This window comes from Triturus cristatus, chromosome 12 (genome assembly GCF_964204655.1).
Source record: "Triturus cristatus chromosome 12, aTriCri1.1, whole genome shotgun sequence".
Classification (NCBI taxonomy): domain Eukaryota; kingdom Metazoa; phylum Chordata; class Amphibia; order Caudata; family Salamandridae; genus Triturus; species Triturus cristatus.
In genome coordinates this window covers 420,236,450-420,254,311 of record NC_140595.1, presented here as the reverse complement: position 1 = coordinate 420,254,311, position 17,862 = coordinate 420,236,450, and the positions used below count along the sequence as shown (strand labels likewise).

Genomic DNA, 17,862 nt, shown 5'->3' with positions numbered 1-17,862 from the left:
TAGGGGACCCCTACATAACTAATAGACATGCTATTCCCAGGGAAAAAGAACCACATTAAGTAAAATACTATAGCAATTAAATAAACATGTGACACAACATATTCTAGGTGTAATAAATAAACGTAACCATTATAATAGTCTATAAATAGACCATTCATACACAGATATAATTAGAAAATTATATATTTTTTATTTATTATGTAAATCTCATTTCATCTTTTTTTTGTTTTCTTTTATGTCAAATTGGTATGTAATGACATTTACAAATCAGTGAGCAAATATAAAGTAGAAATTAAGTAAAATAATTCATCATAAAAAGCAGCACATTTACAAACTCAGAGCAAATGACATAAGCTGTATGGTAGATGTCTACCATACAGCTTATGTCATTTGCTCTGTGTTTGTAAATGTGCTGCTTTTTATGATGAATTATTTTACTTAATTTCTACTTTATATTTTCACACTGATTTGTAAATGTCATTATATACCAATTTGACATAAAAGAAAACAAAAAAAAGATGAAATGAGATTTACATAATAAATAAAAAATATATATTTTTCTAATTATATCTGTGTATGAATGCTCTATTTATAGACTATTATAAGTGGTTACGATTATGTATTACACCTAGAATATGTTGTGTCACATGTTTATTTATTTGCTATAGTATTTTACTTAATGTGAACAACTCAACTCCACCCTCACCCGAGACAACCCCACCTGGGCATCCGACGCAAACATCGCAGCCAGAGAACTACACACCTGGAACTCCAACTGCGCAGACAAGCTTGCCCCACTACGCAACTAGGACAAGCAGCGCCCCAGGAAAGTCACCTGGTTCACCACCGACCTCCAAGAAGCCAGGCACACCTGCAGACGCTTGGAGAAGAACTGAACACCAAGACAACTGAAAACTACTCCACCTACAAGGACACCTTGATGGACTACCACAAGCAAATCAGAACCACCAAGAGGAACTTCATCCACAACAAAATCCTCGCCAACTCCACCAACTCCAAGGAACTCTTCAACATCATTCAGGAATTCCACAACCCACACAGTGGAGCCACAGACATCACCCCATCCCAAGACCTCTGCGACAAGCTCGGAACCTACTTCCACCTCAAGATCAAAAACCTCTGCGACAACTTTGTCAGCCACCCTCCAAATGCCACAGCTGGCCCCACGCACTCCAGACACACCAGCCAGCCCACCATCTCCAACTGGACGTCGATCACAACCGAAGACACCACCTCGATCATGAAAGGCATCCACTCGGGTGCCCCCACCGACCCCTGCCCTCCCCACATCTACCACAGAGCCGCAGCCACCATCGCACCCGAACTACAGCACACCATCAACATCACCCTCCAAACAGGCACCTTCCCAGATGACTGGAAATGCGCAGAAGTCAGGATCCTGCTCAAGAAACTTACAGTTGACCCCACCGACCTCAAGAACTACCAACCCATCTCCCTCCTCCCCTTCGTAGCCAAAGTTGCAGAGAAAACAGTCAACTGGGAACTGACTCAATTCATCAAAGACAACACTGTCCTCGACTCATCCCAATCCGGTTTCCGAAGCAACCACAGCACCGAGACCGCCCTGCTCGCAGCCACAGATGACATCCGCACCCTCCTGGACCAAGGCCACTCTGCAGCCCTCATGCTACTTGACCTATCAGCAGCTTCTGTCACCATCTCCCACCACACACTAGTCACCAGATTACACAATGCTGGCATACAAGGAACAGCCCTGGATTAGATCTGATCGTTCCTCACCGGAAGACGCCAAAGGATCAGACTACCACCCTTCCTCTCCGATCTCACGAAACCCACCTGTGGAGTCCCACAGGGGTCAGTGCTGAGCCCGACCCTCCTCAACATCTACATGGCCCCCCTCGCAACCATCGTACTACAACACGGCCTCAACATCGTATGCTACGCAGATGACATCCAGCTCATCATCTCCCTCACCAAAGACCCCACCACCACCAAACTCAACTTCCAGAAAGGAATGCAAGCCATCGCAGCCTGGTGGACCAACTGATGCCTGAAACTCAACGCTGAGAAGACAGAAGTCCTCATCCTTGGAACCACCCCTCAGCATGGGACAGCACCTGGTGGCCGACTGCCCTCAGAAGCCCACCAACACTCTCAGACCATGCCAAAAACCTCAGTATTGTACTCGACTCATCACTCACCATGAACTGACAGGTCAATGCCATCACATCCAGCTGCTTCAACATCCTCAGCATCCTCTGCAAGGCCTTCAAATTGACCCCCCTGAGTCAAGGAAGACAGTCACCCTTGCACTCATCACCAGCAGACTGGACTATGAGAACGCGCTCTACGCAGGCATCAACAAGTCCCTACTCCGCAAACTCCAGACAATACAGAACACTGCCGCCAGACTCGTCCTCAGCATCCCCCGACACGAACACAACAGCCAACACCTACGAAGACTCCACTGGCTCCCCGTGGAGAAAAAAGTCACCTTCAAAATCCTCACTCACACCTACAAATGCCTACACAACAACGGACCCAAATACCTAAGCGACAGAATCAACTTCCACATACCCTAAAGAAACCTCTGATCATCCAACCTCGCACTGGCTGAAACCCCGCGCATCCGCAGAGCAGGTGGAAGATCCTTCTCTCACATTGCAGCCAAGACCTGGAGCTAACTGCCAGAGGACATCAGACGCTCCCCTCCCTGAACACCTTCAGGAAGGCCCTCAAGACCTGGCTTTTCGGCTAACAGATCTGCGCCCCCCCCCCCCCCCCTCAGCGCCTTTAGACCCTCATGGGTGAGTAGCGGGTTTACAATTCCCTGATTCCTTGATTGATTGACATGTTCTTGTAAATCTGGGGATGAGTCAAATCCATGGGAGTTGCGTGGGAACACCCATGCAACGTCCATGGAGTGCCTACCCAGGGCAGAGTAACGCAGCAATTTGTGCTGCATTGCATTACCGCAGATTTTGAAAACCACTCAGAGCCGTGCAAAGTGACTTTGAGTGGCTTAAAAAATCTGACTTAGAGGTTTGCACCACGCATGTACCACTCTGCGTGATGCAAACGTGACACAACCCTCTCATAAGTAAGGCCCCATGAATTCACAGACAGGTATAATGGAGGACTGTAGTGTGTATTTATATTATTTAAAGTGATGTGAAATAGTTTGTAATATGAGATCAATATAAAGACAAATAAAGGTGAAACATATCCTTTATTACAGTCAAAGAGGACTATGGGTGAACTAAGGAATGACAAATCTACTTTTGACGCAATTTAGTGTCATGAAAAGCAACTTGTGGAGAATTGGATTAGGCAAGTCAAGCTTGAGAAACAGCAATAAATGGATGGAAAAAGTAAAGCTCTGTTAGCCAGGCATATGAAAACTAACTCAGGAAAATGTAAAATGTATTCTTTTATAACAGAGCAGCTATTGTTTCAATAGATGAACAAGACAATACAGTTTTGAATTTATCTTATAAGATTTACCTGTGTTTCAGAGACAGAGGTAAATGCCAGGCTATGTCTTTTGACAAACTGCTGCTTATTGTGGTGTGTAAAAGGAAAGACTATAAGATATATTTTTTGTAACAGAGAACAAAATGTAAATACCAGTGAAAGAACTGTACACATTCAGCAGTTACAAACACAAAAATGAAGCACATTTTTTTGCAATTCTGAAGTGTAATGGAAACAAATATTTTAAGAGGATCAAAACAAATCAAGCCAGTTTACTTGGTGATGCAGGGATGATAAATAGTCACTGAAATCTGCTTTCCTCACATTATCCTGTGTGTGCAATATAGTTTTCAGTTTAACTGGATGGCTAGGCAAATCTAGTGGCCATTTCAATGCAACATGAGTTGTCTGTAAATGACAGTGAGCTACCACACAATGCTTTAGTTACAATAAAAAAAATCACCCACCTCATGTTCATTAAAGCTAGGTGAGTCACAAATGTTTGTTGTTCTAAAAATTGGGTTGCGGTTCTAAAACATTTGGGAGCACCTGATTTAGAGTCTTTTGGATTGTGCAGGAACATATATTATGAAGAAACTGAGAAATATCAAGATACAACAGCTGCAGTTTTGGATGCAAATTCCATACAACATGCGAACATTGAATTAACAAAACATAATTCCTTGTCTAAGAGATTTCTCCTCATAGACCTATGAACATTTTCCTAAAGTTAGATAGTGGAAAATCATCAAGTCCAGATAGGCTCGGCAAAATAAATACTAACCTCAAGTTTGTCTCCAGCTTTCCTTGCAGTGAGCATCAACAACCTTTATTATAAAAACAGTAAGATTACGGCCTTCAGACAACCATAAGTCCTTTCTTTTGAACTTTGTTCAGCAACTTAAGTTTCCAATAGATATCTTTATAAACATGATCTGACTGGCTTTGCCTATTCATATAGTCATTATGAGTATTCATTTGTGATCCATTTTGGTAGTTAACATAGAAGACCCGTTAGACATTGCGGACAGGGGTTTTCTCGTTTGGCACTGTCAATTATGGCCTTTAATACTGAACGTGTTGAACAGGTCATGCTTTGTAAGCCCCTCAGTTTACATCCTGATTAATGGCTACCTTGCCTTGAAAATCAATAATTGCTTAAGGGAAAAGGGCAGGTCTAACCCCCTCCTTCAGTTTTTTCATAGGTTCATGGAGTCATATGTCAACAAAAAGTATATATCCAAAGGGAGGTGGGTTCGAACACATTGTAGGCTGACAGCATCCTCCTTCTATAAAAGGGTGCTTGTTGCATGCGATACATCATGATGAGGTTGGATCTTATGATGGTGTCAACATATTAAATTAATCAAGGTATGTTTGAAGCAATGAACTGAAGAACAAACTTATACAGTGCAATTGAAAAACAAATATTTAGATATCTAGGGGTTGTAATCATTCACTGTCTCTCAGGTTATTCTCATATAAAAATACACTGAAATTGTTTTTTGACACTAAAAGACATAAGTTGTGGAAAAGACATCAATCACATTAGCAAGTACAGTGAATATTAACATGGTGAACCTAGTTTTACCCTTGTGTTTGAAAATGTTCAAGGTTCTATTCCACAATCATTTATTACCAAACGTTTTTCATTTTTTGGGGGAAAAGACTCTTGGCTTTAAAGAAGCTCATTGTTCTAAAATTAATAGGTGACTGGGTGTTTGTCCAACCTTGAAGTATACTATTTACCTTCTTAAATTGAATACATGGGGTCCTATGGGTATTTTATGTTAATTTGATCAGCAACATTAAGTAAAACCTTTACTTTCCCCTTGATTTATGAGAACGCTGATCCAGCTATCATCAGGATTATACTTAGTTTACAGCTTTTTAAGGAATTTCATACAATCTTTGATGCAAAATTAGGGATGATTGATTTGATATTGGTATTTGTTTAACCACAGTCCTATCGAGCGTAATCCAGTGGCGGGTCTAATTTTTGTGGATGCTACAATAGCTCCATTATAGCAAGTACACATGAGAGGTTTTTCATCAACTATGAAGACAGGAGCATTAAACAGTTGCAGGATTCTTTGCCCTGACACAAAAATTGGTTAAATGAATTAGAAAACCTAAATAGTCAGATTATCTAACACAAATTCTGGTGTTGACTGATTATGAAGGGAACAATCAAGAGCTGCTGAAATCTATTTATCAAGGTGCGTACCAGATGAATCACATTTCAATGTCGTATGAACAGTTGTTATCGGCCTCTAGTGGTGCCAACCATTAGCCATAAATTATATGAGAAAACTTAATGGAGTCTAATGTGAATTTCAGAAATAACAATAATTCTTTGGTTCTATAGAGTCATATTTACTGTTAATAATAAGAGACATCATTATTTCAAACTGAGCTATATCACTTTCAGATATTATTTATCATATTATGCATTGCTTGGGATCATACAACAGACATGAGTCAAGTCTACACAGTCTGGACTAGTACACTTGTAAGTAAGTCACTCTTTATTTACTCATTTGTGTGTTGTTGGTAAAGAATCATTAGACCCTGTATGTGAGACTTTGAGGTTGATTGATCAGGAATTTGTAATGCGCTACTTTGCCCATAGGCGTCAAGGCGCAAATGATGGAAAACAATCAGCCAAATCTAGAGAAAGAAGAGCTTTAGGGGTAAGCTTCAGAAAAAAGGAAGGTTTTGAGAGCTCGGCGAAACAGGGAAAAAGAATCCTGATTCCTGAGATCAGGGGGAAGCTCATTCCAGAGTCCAGGGGCAAGGGCAAAGAAGGCCCTACCTCCCCACCTTGCTTTGGCAAAGCGGGGGACCGTTAGCAACTTCAGACTGGAGGATCGCAGGGCCCTACCTGGGGTGTATTACGACACCAGAGACCTAATGCCCTCTGCCCCTGCGTCATGAAGAGCCCGATAGATGATAATCAAGGTTTTGAATTTTATCCTGGCATGGACCGGGAGCCAGTGAAGATGTTTCCTAATGGCAGTCCCAGAGGAGCGTCTAGGGGCGTTAATGACAAACCTTGCTGCCGCGTTCTGAACAACTTGCAGCCGATGGACCAGATTGTTGCTCATCCCAAAATAGAGGGCATTACAATAGTCCAGGCGCGATAGAAGGGCAACCGAGACTTGTTTCCGAGCATCAGGGGAAAGGTAGTGGGTGAGCTTTCTCAACACCCTCAGAACCCCACAGCAGGTGGATACAGTCCTATTCACTTGCTTGTCAAAGGCAAGTGAAGTATCAAATAGGACTCCCAAGTTACGGGCAACAGAAGAAGGTTGTGGGCAAACTCCCAGAGCCGATGGCCACCAGTCGGCTGACCAGACCTCTTTGTTTCCCCCAAAGACAAGGATTTCGGTCTTCTCCCCGTTCAACTTTAAGAAGTTTGACGTCATCCAACCTGCCACGGCCCCCATGCAGTTCCTGAAGTTGAGGGCCGTAGACCCGACAGATTGTGACAGGGAGACCATAATTTGGGTGTCGTCGGCATACGAAAGCACTTCCAATCCAAAAGATCTGACAAGCCTAGCAAGTGGAGCCACATAAACGTTGAAAAGAGTGGGGCTCAAAGAAGAGCCCTGAGGGACCCCACACTGCAAAGGCTTGGCGGTGGAGAGGAAGTCACCCAATTTTACCTTTTGCTCCCTATTATTGAGAAAGGAGGTGAGGAGACTGAGAGCCAGCCCCTCCACCCCATCTCGCCAAGTCGGGAGGCCAAGATGGTGGGGGACAGGGTGTCAAATGCGGCTGTAAGGTCGAGCAGGATCAGAAGCGTAGTCTGCCCCCTGTCGACCTTAGCACGGATGTTGTTGACCACCACTGTAAGAGCTGACTCGGTGCTGTGCTCCTTTCTGAAACCGTGCTGGGAAGGATCAAGCAGGAAGGTTTTGTCAAGAAAGGAGCTGAGATGAAAATTCAGGTGAGCCTCCAACATCTTGGCGGGGGCAGGGAGAAGGGAGATGGGACGAAAGTTCTTTAGGGTCCCTTTTTTAGGAGGGGCTTCACAATAGCAGTTTTCCAGGAGGCTGGGAAAGTCCCACTGGAAATAGCCCTATTCATAACCACCAACATAGGGGGAATTAAGGTAGCCCTGCAGTTTTTTAAGATTTTGAGCGGACAGGGATACAGAGGAGAGCCTGACCTAAGGGAGTCCAACAGTCTCTCAAGGTCAAAGGCCATAAGAAGAGGAAAGCTAGGGAAAGTTTCAATAGGGGGAGTCATATTCACCAGGTCAGAAGAGTAAGGGTGAGTAAGATTGTCCGCTTGGAGGGATGTGTAAATATTTAATATTTTGGTATGGAAAAAAGAAGAGATCTGATCACAAAGATCTTGTGAGGGGACTATGGGGTCAGGGTGATGGATGAGGGATAAGGTATCCACAATTTTAAACAAGTCACCGGAAGAGGTAAGGGAAGATGTAAGATTGGAGAAGCATGTTTGTTTTTCGGCCAGAACCGCCGCTTTGTAGTTCTTAAGGAGGGTTTTGTGCTTGGACCGGCCTTCAACATCGGGCTGAGATCTCCAGAGCCTTTCTTGCCTCCTACATACCTGCCTCTGAGTTCTCAGGGAGTCAGAGTACCAAGGTGCTGAGGGACGTTTCCTGGCACTGTATACCGATTTAAGAGGGGCCAGGGTGTCCACTGCATTTGCGATGGTGCTCGCAAGCTCCCGTGCTGAGAAATCAATGTCCTGTGAGGGGAGAGGCTTGAATTTAGCCCCGGAAATTCCTCTTCTGCACCCAACAGTTTATATCTCCACTGGGAACTGAGGAGGCACAGGGAGTAAATTCCATGGAGACCGCATGGTGATCAGACCAGGAGAGGGGAAAAAGTGGACCCAACTCTAACCTGGGATCATTCGTGAAGACTCCATCTAGCGTGTGACCAGCAATATGGGTGGAGGATGAGACCTTTTGAAGTAGATTGAAGGAGGCCAGTGAATCCACGAGGGATAGCGTATCGCTGGAATTGTTATTTTCCAAATGGAAATTAAAGTCCCCGAGGATAGTGAGGGAAGGCCTGTTTAAAAAGGGCTCTATGACGTCCAAAAGGTCAGGGCCAAACGAAGATCTGGGGCCTGGGGGTCTATAAACAAGAACCCCGGAAAAGTTTTCTGAGGGAGAGGAGCTAAGAGAGAAAAACATGGCCTGAAAGGAGTTATTGGGAGAGGGAAGAGACTCCATACGGCAGGAAAAGGCGATCTTATGTATTATACCAATTCCGCCCCCTTTACGGCCCTCTCTATCCTGTCTAACCATAGTATAGCCATCAGGGAGAGCGTTAAGTGGGTCAGGGCCTGCTGAGTCGGAGCCCCACGTTTCTGTTACAAAGACCCAAGAGGGTTTCCTTTGGGACACAAAGTCCCTGAACGCTAAGTTGTTTTTGACCAGGGAGCGAGTGTTAATGAGGAAGCCTAGATCTTTCAGGGGGGGTGGGGGCTCTTGAGTCCCTTTTTTCATACGGAAATTGGTGACAGGTCCCGGGAGGGCTGACCTCGACCCCTTCAGACATTTACAGTTCAAACTACGTCGCAGCTGCCCAGGCGAGAAAGTGTGATGACAAACTAGCTGGGTGGGTCTAAGGGATTTAAGGGTACTCAGAGAGTACAGCCGGGGACGAGCTGGAGAACATGAGAGCCGGGCAACATCGCTGGTACCTTGCGCCTCCTTAGCGCAGACGGGCGCAGACGAGCAGGACTCTGGCATGACTCCGGCTTGAGTCCGGCCCGTCCGCAAAGCGCGTCCGCTGCGCGGAGGAGACGTCATCCCCTTATGTAGGAAACTAAAGCGCGTCCTCGCGCTACAATCCCCCCAATATGGCCACCAAAGCCAGAATCGCCTCTCCGTGAGCAAGCTCTCAGCGTCGATACTCAGCTGAGAGCTGCCCGAGAGCGACTGGTCGAGGAAGCACCTAAAGAGGTAAGGCACACAAGTTGCAGTCTCTGGGGGAGATTTTCACACCAAGCGCCAGGCACCAAAGCTACTAAGTGCAAGTCAAACAGTGCAATAAAAGCTTGTTCGATTAGGCAAGTCAAAAAGTAAAAGTTAAAAATACACGAGGCAAGGGAGCAAGGAAGAACCTCCCGGCTTATCGTCTCAGGAGGGGAAAATGTGGCTGGCTCCTTATTTTATTGCTTTAGTGGTAGATACCTCATTGGGCTTGAAGTTGTTGTTTAAATTGTCCATTTACTTAGTTCCTATCAAACAAATATAAATAATTAGAGTCTTCCGCATAAGTGATTCACCCACTGCCTGCTTTGGTGATTGTTGTTTCATACTAATAAATTATGGGATATAGAGTGTTGCTGTCTGAAAGGCATGCAATTCGCCTTGATTGAGTTTTAGTAGCCTCTATATCAGTACTCAGGCTGCATGTCACGCAAACACTGTTACTCTCTTAATCTACTGTCACTTTTATTTCATTAGACCTTCAGAGTCCAATGTTGAAAAACCTATGCAACAGCTAGGTCCAGAAGAAACCATTTGTACCTGATTAACTTCAACTTCTGCCAGAGCAGTTTGGTACTACACATTTACTTATATTTAATGCATTCACATTGTGGCATGTAATCATACCAGATGGCTTTAATATGATGACCAAACATTGCTTTCTTACAGTGGGGCGTAGGCTGTTGCATCCCTGACACCAGTCCATGGTGTAGGACGTTCTGGAGGAGAGAATCTCAATTCTTCAAGCGGAGGTTTTGCAAAGGGAATTCCCAGAAAAGTGTTTATTACTCTGTCTGTTCCTTTAACTCGGAGCTGTGTTCCTTGAACTTGGCCATATTTTGTTGTTACTAGAAGTCCACGAGCATCTGGTCCTGTGTAAAATAAAATGATCTGAATTATTCAAGCATTCCTACGTTTGATATAAAAACTTTTTAAAGACCGTATTTTGGTATTTCTCACCTCTCACAATAATTTGTTAATCATTTTCTCATCTTTAGACATCCTTTAGCCACCATGGCTGGCCTTTCAAATTTAGATTATCCAGCTAAGTTAGTAGTTTTTTTCATTAAGTAAGCTCCCAACTCCGCTGTGGGAGTGGTGGTGAAAAAGATGAAAGATGAGTGGTCTGGTCCAAAATCAAGAGTATATCTTCAATTTGAAGAAAATCGCAGGTTAAACTGTTGTTATGGATGTCTTTGGTATAACACCTTAATGTATATTAAACAGAATCAGAAATTTACCTAAAAATCACAGTTAATGTGCAGCTATGGTTACAAATTAAGACCAAAAAACCACTGGAATTTGCAAATTATTGTTAGGATCAAAATCCAAAACTTACGCAGTAGCCATGCATACTATAAATCTTGCAAGGGAATTTGAATGCATACTTTTCTATGTGTATTTTTGGTCATGTTGCAAAAAGTGAGAGTTCCACATCTAAAGTGACCAGCAATCTTTTAAAGCCTCAATATAGATTTGTACCTTATTTTAAAGCACACAATCAGTTTTGGACACAGCTCCAACATCTCAAGTGGTTTTAGAAAACTTTGATTCCTTTGTATAAGCCGTATTTGAAAATGGTGGGATGTCAAACTGTAGGATGTGACACTTAGGGCCCGATTCTGATCTCGCTTGGAAAGCCCTCCGTACTGCTCGGATCTGGGGGGCATTCCAAGTGAAACATGCTCCGGGAGTCCGAACGAGCGAGTACGATGCATCAGTATGCTTACGGATTCGAGTCGCTCGTACTCCCTTTGAACTCTATGGGAGCCTGTGTACAGACACGTACACAGGCTCTCATAGCAAAAAGGGGTGGGTGGGGAAAAGCGTACACCCTGTGGCGTGCACCCAATAGTGACTGCTACACTGTGCATGCTTGGGTTGGGGGGATCCATGGGCACCCTCCGTGACAGATTCGGAGGGCCCCGGGTGAAGAGAGGCCTGCTAAGGACCCCCGAAGTACGATTTCGACAGCCGTTTTGTCTCGCTGAGACCGACTTGATGAGGCTGTCCGAATCGGGCATCATACTCACTTGGTTGGAATCTGTCTCCATTGCACGGCATGATTCGTCTACGAACAAGTCGTACGGACAGGAATAGGTTTGTAAACGATTCGGTCGACGCATACGTAATCTTCGCATCCTACGTGGTCGTTCGTAGCTGTGTATGATTTGGTCAGAGACATGGGCTGCAAATCGTATCTGGAAATGCCAAATCCGATTCGGAGGCCTTCCAAACAACATCAGAATTGGGCCCTTAATATTCCAAATCATTCCTGTACTACTCTTGGAAACAAAAGGTACTTTTGAGGCATGAACATGTTTGTAGGGCTTGGTGTGCCAGTCTTTTAAGGTCACATCTATGTACCAGTTTCTTGTCAGTGTTTTAAAAATAATATTCCCCGGTGCAATTTCACTGCAAAACTGCCCATATGACCGTTTTTCACAAAATCTGTGGAGATGGTAATTCAAAAATGCAATCATGTATTTTAACTGGTTGCCTTACTTTGTAAACCTTATTGTAAACGAAACTCATCTTTTATGGCATACAAATGGTCTTGGTTTATCCGTGAAGAAGAGACAAGGAACTAGCTCTAAGGCAAACAGACTGCAGATTATGTCCCCTGCTTGGGGATGGAAATGAGCTGAATTAGGAGAAGGAATTTCACTATTTTTTGTAAAGAACACATTTTATTTTTATGTCTGTAAATTGGCATTTGGCCGTGTAGCAATTCCAATCTAAATGATTAGCCAGCAAGACAATTGACTTCATCCCTGGAATATATTGAATGTACTTTTCATTACATGCTCAACTCTTGTCACCACCTTGATTTATGTTGGGCCGTATTGATTTTACTACAAAAAATCTTTAAGTGGTAGCCAAGTGATCTATTGTATTTTAAATAATTGTAACAGTATGAACATGGCAATAATTGTGTTATTTCATGGTTATTTTTATACATTTTTAACTTCGACATAGAACCCACAGTCCTAATTTTGTCACTTAGCTATCGTCGTATAGTAAATCCTGGTTGTTTGAACAGATGTGTCCTTTTATGATGGCACTCAGGGTCCTAATTTTACCCACTCTTTTTCCTTTTTGCTGTATTGAGTAATATTTGGTTGTTTGGACACATCTGTTTTCAAATATGGTGCTCGTGGTCCTATTGTAAAATATGGTACAAATGCAGAAATCTTGTCGGCCATTTGCATGTGTTTGGATTTCCAACATGGCACCTGGGGTCACTGCTTCAACCACTTTACTACCTCACGTAATAAAGTTTTGCTTTTGGATACATTGGTACATCTCTACTTCCAATATGGCCCCAGCAGTCCTGTTTATAACTACTACTGGTACACCTATATTATTTGGATACTCTTTTACTTCTAATATGGCATCTGCCATCCTACTTTTGTAAGTAGTTTTCAGCTGGAACGAGTGTAAGTTAAGACATATTGGCGGCATGCTCATTTGAATTAATTGGGCAATCGCAGAACCTTTTAGTGCATAAGTATTAGGTTTTGTGAGAAGGTGATGTTATTAGACTTTTGAGCATGTTATTAACATATACATATTTGATACAACAGTATAATAGCTATTGACACTACTTATATTAAACATGATATGACATCATTATAGGGATGTGGATTTTTATATGGATGATTGGAAGTACACTCGCTTTGCTGATCTATAACCATGTTACAAGATAGAGATTCTTTATTTCCCTTAGGCGTCCTTAGACATGACTAATGGGTGAGATCAGGGGACTCTTTCCTGACAGGAAATTACGATGGTAGTTTCTCTCACCACTGTATATAATGACAGCAGTATGGTACAAGCTCGCATTTTTCTAGTTTGGAGGTATGTGCCGATTTACCCATTCTGCAGAACATACTACTACAGGTATTTATCTGGGTGTCAGGAGTTAAACCTCCTGGCTTTAACTGGGGCATTGAGTTGAGTTGGTCAGCTAAGTTAACTTATGTCCTCATGTATTTTGCTGGATGATTTATAGCTATATTGTAGGAGTGCTTGTGGAATTGCATGGTTCAAAGAAACTCTGAGACTGTGCTTATGGTATATTTTTTACTTTTCCAATATAGCACCTTGTTATTGGGTTTGAATTTTTCTATGATGAGGGCATGTGTGGGTTTGTATTTTTCCTGTGGTACTGACCCCTGGTTTTAACATGCACTGTTTGTGTTTTACCTGGGTACTTTTTTGGATTGGTACTTGTGAGGATTTGGGTGTATTATGTGATATGGCGGTGGCAACTTATAGTTGAGTACACTTGCAAATGCCATTCTGGGTACAGTCAGTCTTGTTTACTTATTCTTAGCTCAACCCTGGGTAGCTGTAACTGAGAGCAGTAAGGCTTGGCAAAGTGTAAAGCATTTAACAACACCAATAAAATAAGAAACCCACACACCAATAAAGAGACACAACAAAAATGTATAAAAATAGAGTGTATTTTTACAAAGTTTCATAGACCTTGATCATCACAATCCACCTGAAGATTCTGGAGATGCAGATTTTAGACATTTTTATTACTTTTAAATGCAACCACAAACAAGCAAAAAGGTTGTTAACTATTCAAAAGTTTTAAAGAGTTATTGAGTGGACTCCAGCCCGGGTTGGGCAACCAAATCCATCAGGGAAAAGGTCTAGGGGCACAGCGAGGATACTTTGGACAGTTACCTGACCACCAGAGCATTTTTAAGGCAATTTCAAACTTCACAGGACGATCACTATAGACATCAACGAAGTGGTTCTGATGCTGAGGATACAGGCAAAACATGCTCCGGTTGTGGTGCGGTTGATGGGAGTGTCTTTGTGGTGGTCCCTCAGTTCACGGGTGAGGAGGGGCGAATTTGGCCATATAGGTCGAAGTCCATTGACTACTCTATGTTGCAGTAATGGGCCAGTTGATGCTGGGCTACTGTTCTCCTTGCACAGTGGTTGGGGTGAAACTCTTATGTGGGAGCTAGTGTCCCTTGAGTACGATGAATCTGGTCTTTAATATCACTCCCAGGTACCAGAGACAAAGATATAACTTTTGGCTATCATGGATTTATCCTTTTGTGAGCCCGGCGACTGTTTGCGGTGGCATCCAACTTTCTCACAGGAACTGGTTCCAGGGGATTAGCCAACTGATCCTTAGAGTCACTGCTTTAGGATGGGACTAGGAATCAGTATTTCCTCGAGCCAGGAGCTGCAGGCACAGTCTAAACTTTGCTAGCCCACAGTGCTGCAGGTATAGTCCTTCCGATAGTGCAGCCTCTCTTTGTGCACTTTCAATGGCAGCAGGGTAGTCTTCTATCATTCCTTTCTCCTATTCCAGAGTGATATGAGGAGCAGGGTGCCAGCATTTCCACATTTATTCCTGGAAATAGTCCAGAGGAAACCACACAGTCACTAGCTAATGAACTACTGGGTCCCCATCTTCCTAGTGACGTGTTTCCTGCAATGTGTGGTGTCTAGCTACATTCTTTCCCTTTTCAAAATGGCATGATCCTTCCTTTTTCATTAGGAGCACAGTAGCTAGAGGTGTGGCTACCAGTGTGCTACACGCCTATGGGAAAACTGGTTTGAGGATGGGCTTTCGCTCTCTGTCTCTGGCTCCTAATTGACTTCTGTAATGAAAGTCATCCTGCTCAGGGGTGTTGTTGCAGTTGGCTTTTGAAAGGAGGCTTCCCCTTTGAAGCTTGCCTTTTGGACTAATACTGAGTTGCCATTCTGGAAGAGGCAGGAACACTTCGCTCTGAGGCAACTACCTTTGTTTCTGGGTCAGGGGAGCCATTCACACATCTCTATTGGCGGGCTGAAACTGTCTATGTGCCAGGGCCTTTGTGAGGTTGTTGGACTATCTTGGGTGAAGAGTGGCAACTTTCTAAAAATTGCCTTCTTTAATAATTACATTAAATTTGAAATGGGCATCAGGTCGGGTTTAATGCCATGATTAATTTGATACCATACTTGACCCACTTAGGTAGTACCATTCAGAGATTAATCAGATTAGGGTGCCAGTCGGTAACTCTGTTTTAGCCATTAGGGCTACTAACCTTTTCACAGAAAAACAACAATTGTAAATTATTGCTGTTAAAACATATACAAATTGTGTGCCCTACTTAATAATACATAGCTCCCTTCCAAAGGGCTCCATAGGCCCACCTTAGGGGAGACTTGCATATACTGTTAAAGGAAGTGGGAGCTTTTCCATTAGCTATAAAGATGAAGTCAAACTAGCAGTATAAACACTGTCCTTTCAATCTGCAGTGGCAGGCTGGGATCTATGTTGTCCTTTGCCACACTTAAGGTGGCACAACTAGTGCTGCACCCTGAGTGATCACTCTACCTAACATGCCCTGGGTACCCTGGGCACCATATACTAAGGACTTATAAGTAAGTCGGTCCTTGCCAACTGGGGATAGCCAATTCAACATGTCTTTTATATAGAATTAGACAACTGGCAGTGAGGTCTAGTTAGCAGGCCTCAGTGCACTCTTAGAGTCAATAAACCAGCAGCATCAGTCCAAAAATGTGGGGGTGAACATGCAAAAAGAGGCATTTCCTTACAGTATTACATTTTTCACATTCAAGTACAGAATTAAAAAAATCACTGATTTAATTTTCAAGATTTTGCCCGTATTGATGCATTTAGAGTTTACACACAATATTTGATTATTGGTACATCTGTTTGTCTTTACACTGTTGTACTTATTATGCCGATATCGATTTTCCTGAATTTTGCTCTTTCCATTTTGAATTGAGTGAACAATTATGGGTATCAAATATTGATTCTTATGAGATCATTGTTCAATGAACTATAAACTTACCTTTGGCTGCACATTGGCTGGTGACATATGATGCTGGGCCATTGCACCACTGTATTACTTTAATCCCTTCACTTTTTCCTACCCTGCGCTGAGCCATATTTTTGGTATTTAGGGCAGTTCGAGCTTAGGCCCCTATACCTTTTTGTTCACATAAGGAGGCATATTTACAAGAGATTATCGCTACAGGAACGCCATTTTTTATGATGTTCCTGTGTCGATAAACAATATGCGTCATTTCCAAAGCAGTGCTAAGCCACTTAACGTGGCTTAACGCCGCCTTGAGAATAGAGCCCTCTTTCACGCAGCGATTAGTGTCAAAGGGGCAGGTATTGGGTGTTGCGGTGGGCATTTCGCTGCAATACCCATTGCTTTTTGACACTGCCCCCAATTTACAAGGGTGGCGTAAATATGGGGCAGCACCAAAAAGAAGACCAGGAAAAACCTGGTCATAACCTGGCAGAACAAGGAGAAATGAATATGTTCTCCTTGTTTGTGCTGTTTTTATGTGTGCAGCATCATGCAGCACACATAGAAACAGCAAATCGCCATTAGTGATTGTTCATGTGCAGGAAGATGTCTCTTCCTAAACAGGAACAATCATTAAACAAGCATTTACAATGCTACAGGTCTCACAATTGAGAGGTTTTGAGCTATTGGCATTGTAAATGGCAATGCCTTTTATAATATTCAATGGCATTGTCATTTACAATACCAACAGGTCAAACTTTGCCAAAAGCGAGACCTATTGTATTGAAGAGTGCGATGTCTGTGAAGCGTGCGCTGCACTCACCAGTAAAGTTAAAAAAAAAGAATTTGAAACTGAGCTTGGTGTCCCTACAGCAGGCACCGCACTCAACATGCAAGTTTATTATAATAAAAATAAAAGCTGAAAGAAAGAAAGCTTGGTGTCCCTGAAGCAGACGCAGTGTCCTTCTTATAAGTACTAAAACATTTATAAAACGTCACCAGTGTACTGTGAGTGCTGTGGGAGTAGGGGGCTGCCACTTTTAAAGTTAGAGCAACACAGCGCTCCATATGTAAAGCAGCCGCCATTCTCATGTGTGGGCCTGCTGAAAATACAAATATCAGCCGCCATTGTCCCCATTAGTCAATAAACAAAATAGTGCTCACCGACTTATAATGCAGATCATGTAACAAGCCAAGTAAAAGGTCCATTTGTTATGGCAGGTAACAAAGGCAGACAAGGCGGTACCAAGGAGGGACTAACAAGCCTATTTACAAATCAGAAGCCAGCATTTACAAAGGACAATGGCACAAGCCAATTTAAAATATGGGCAGTCAGTGGGCGGGGCTTCAAAGCCATACTCCACCACTACATGCCTTGCAGCAGCACATACGCTGCCCAGGCTCGACCTAAAAATTACGAGTTGCATCTTCTATATCTGCTCCATTGTGTAGCACACATAGAAGTTACAATGCACCATTAGTGATTGTTTATATGCAGGAAGGAGCACCTTCCTGCACATAAACAATCATTCCCTGCAATGTAGGCACCCTGCCACTATTTCAAAATGACTCCTTTTTTACACATTCTTTTACATTTGGAAG

General features: G+C 43.0%; 1 protein-coding gene across 2 annotated transcripts in view; it reads right to left on the bottom strand.

Moving 5' to 3' along the window:
• LOC146776044 (fatty acyl-CoA hydrolase precursor, medium chain-like) overlaps positions 1-17,862 on the bottom strand; it is a 316,465-nt gene that overhangs the window by 254,493 nt on the left and 44,110 nt on the right. For both annotated transcript variants that reach the window (XM_085638270.1, XM_085638271.1), the window contains exon 3: positions 10,125-10,329. In XM_085638270.1, the coding sequence (XP_085494396.1) occupies positions 10,125-10,329 (205 nt within the window). The remainder of the gene's footprint in view (positions 1-10,124; positions 10,330-17,862) is intronic.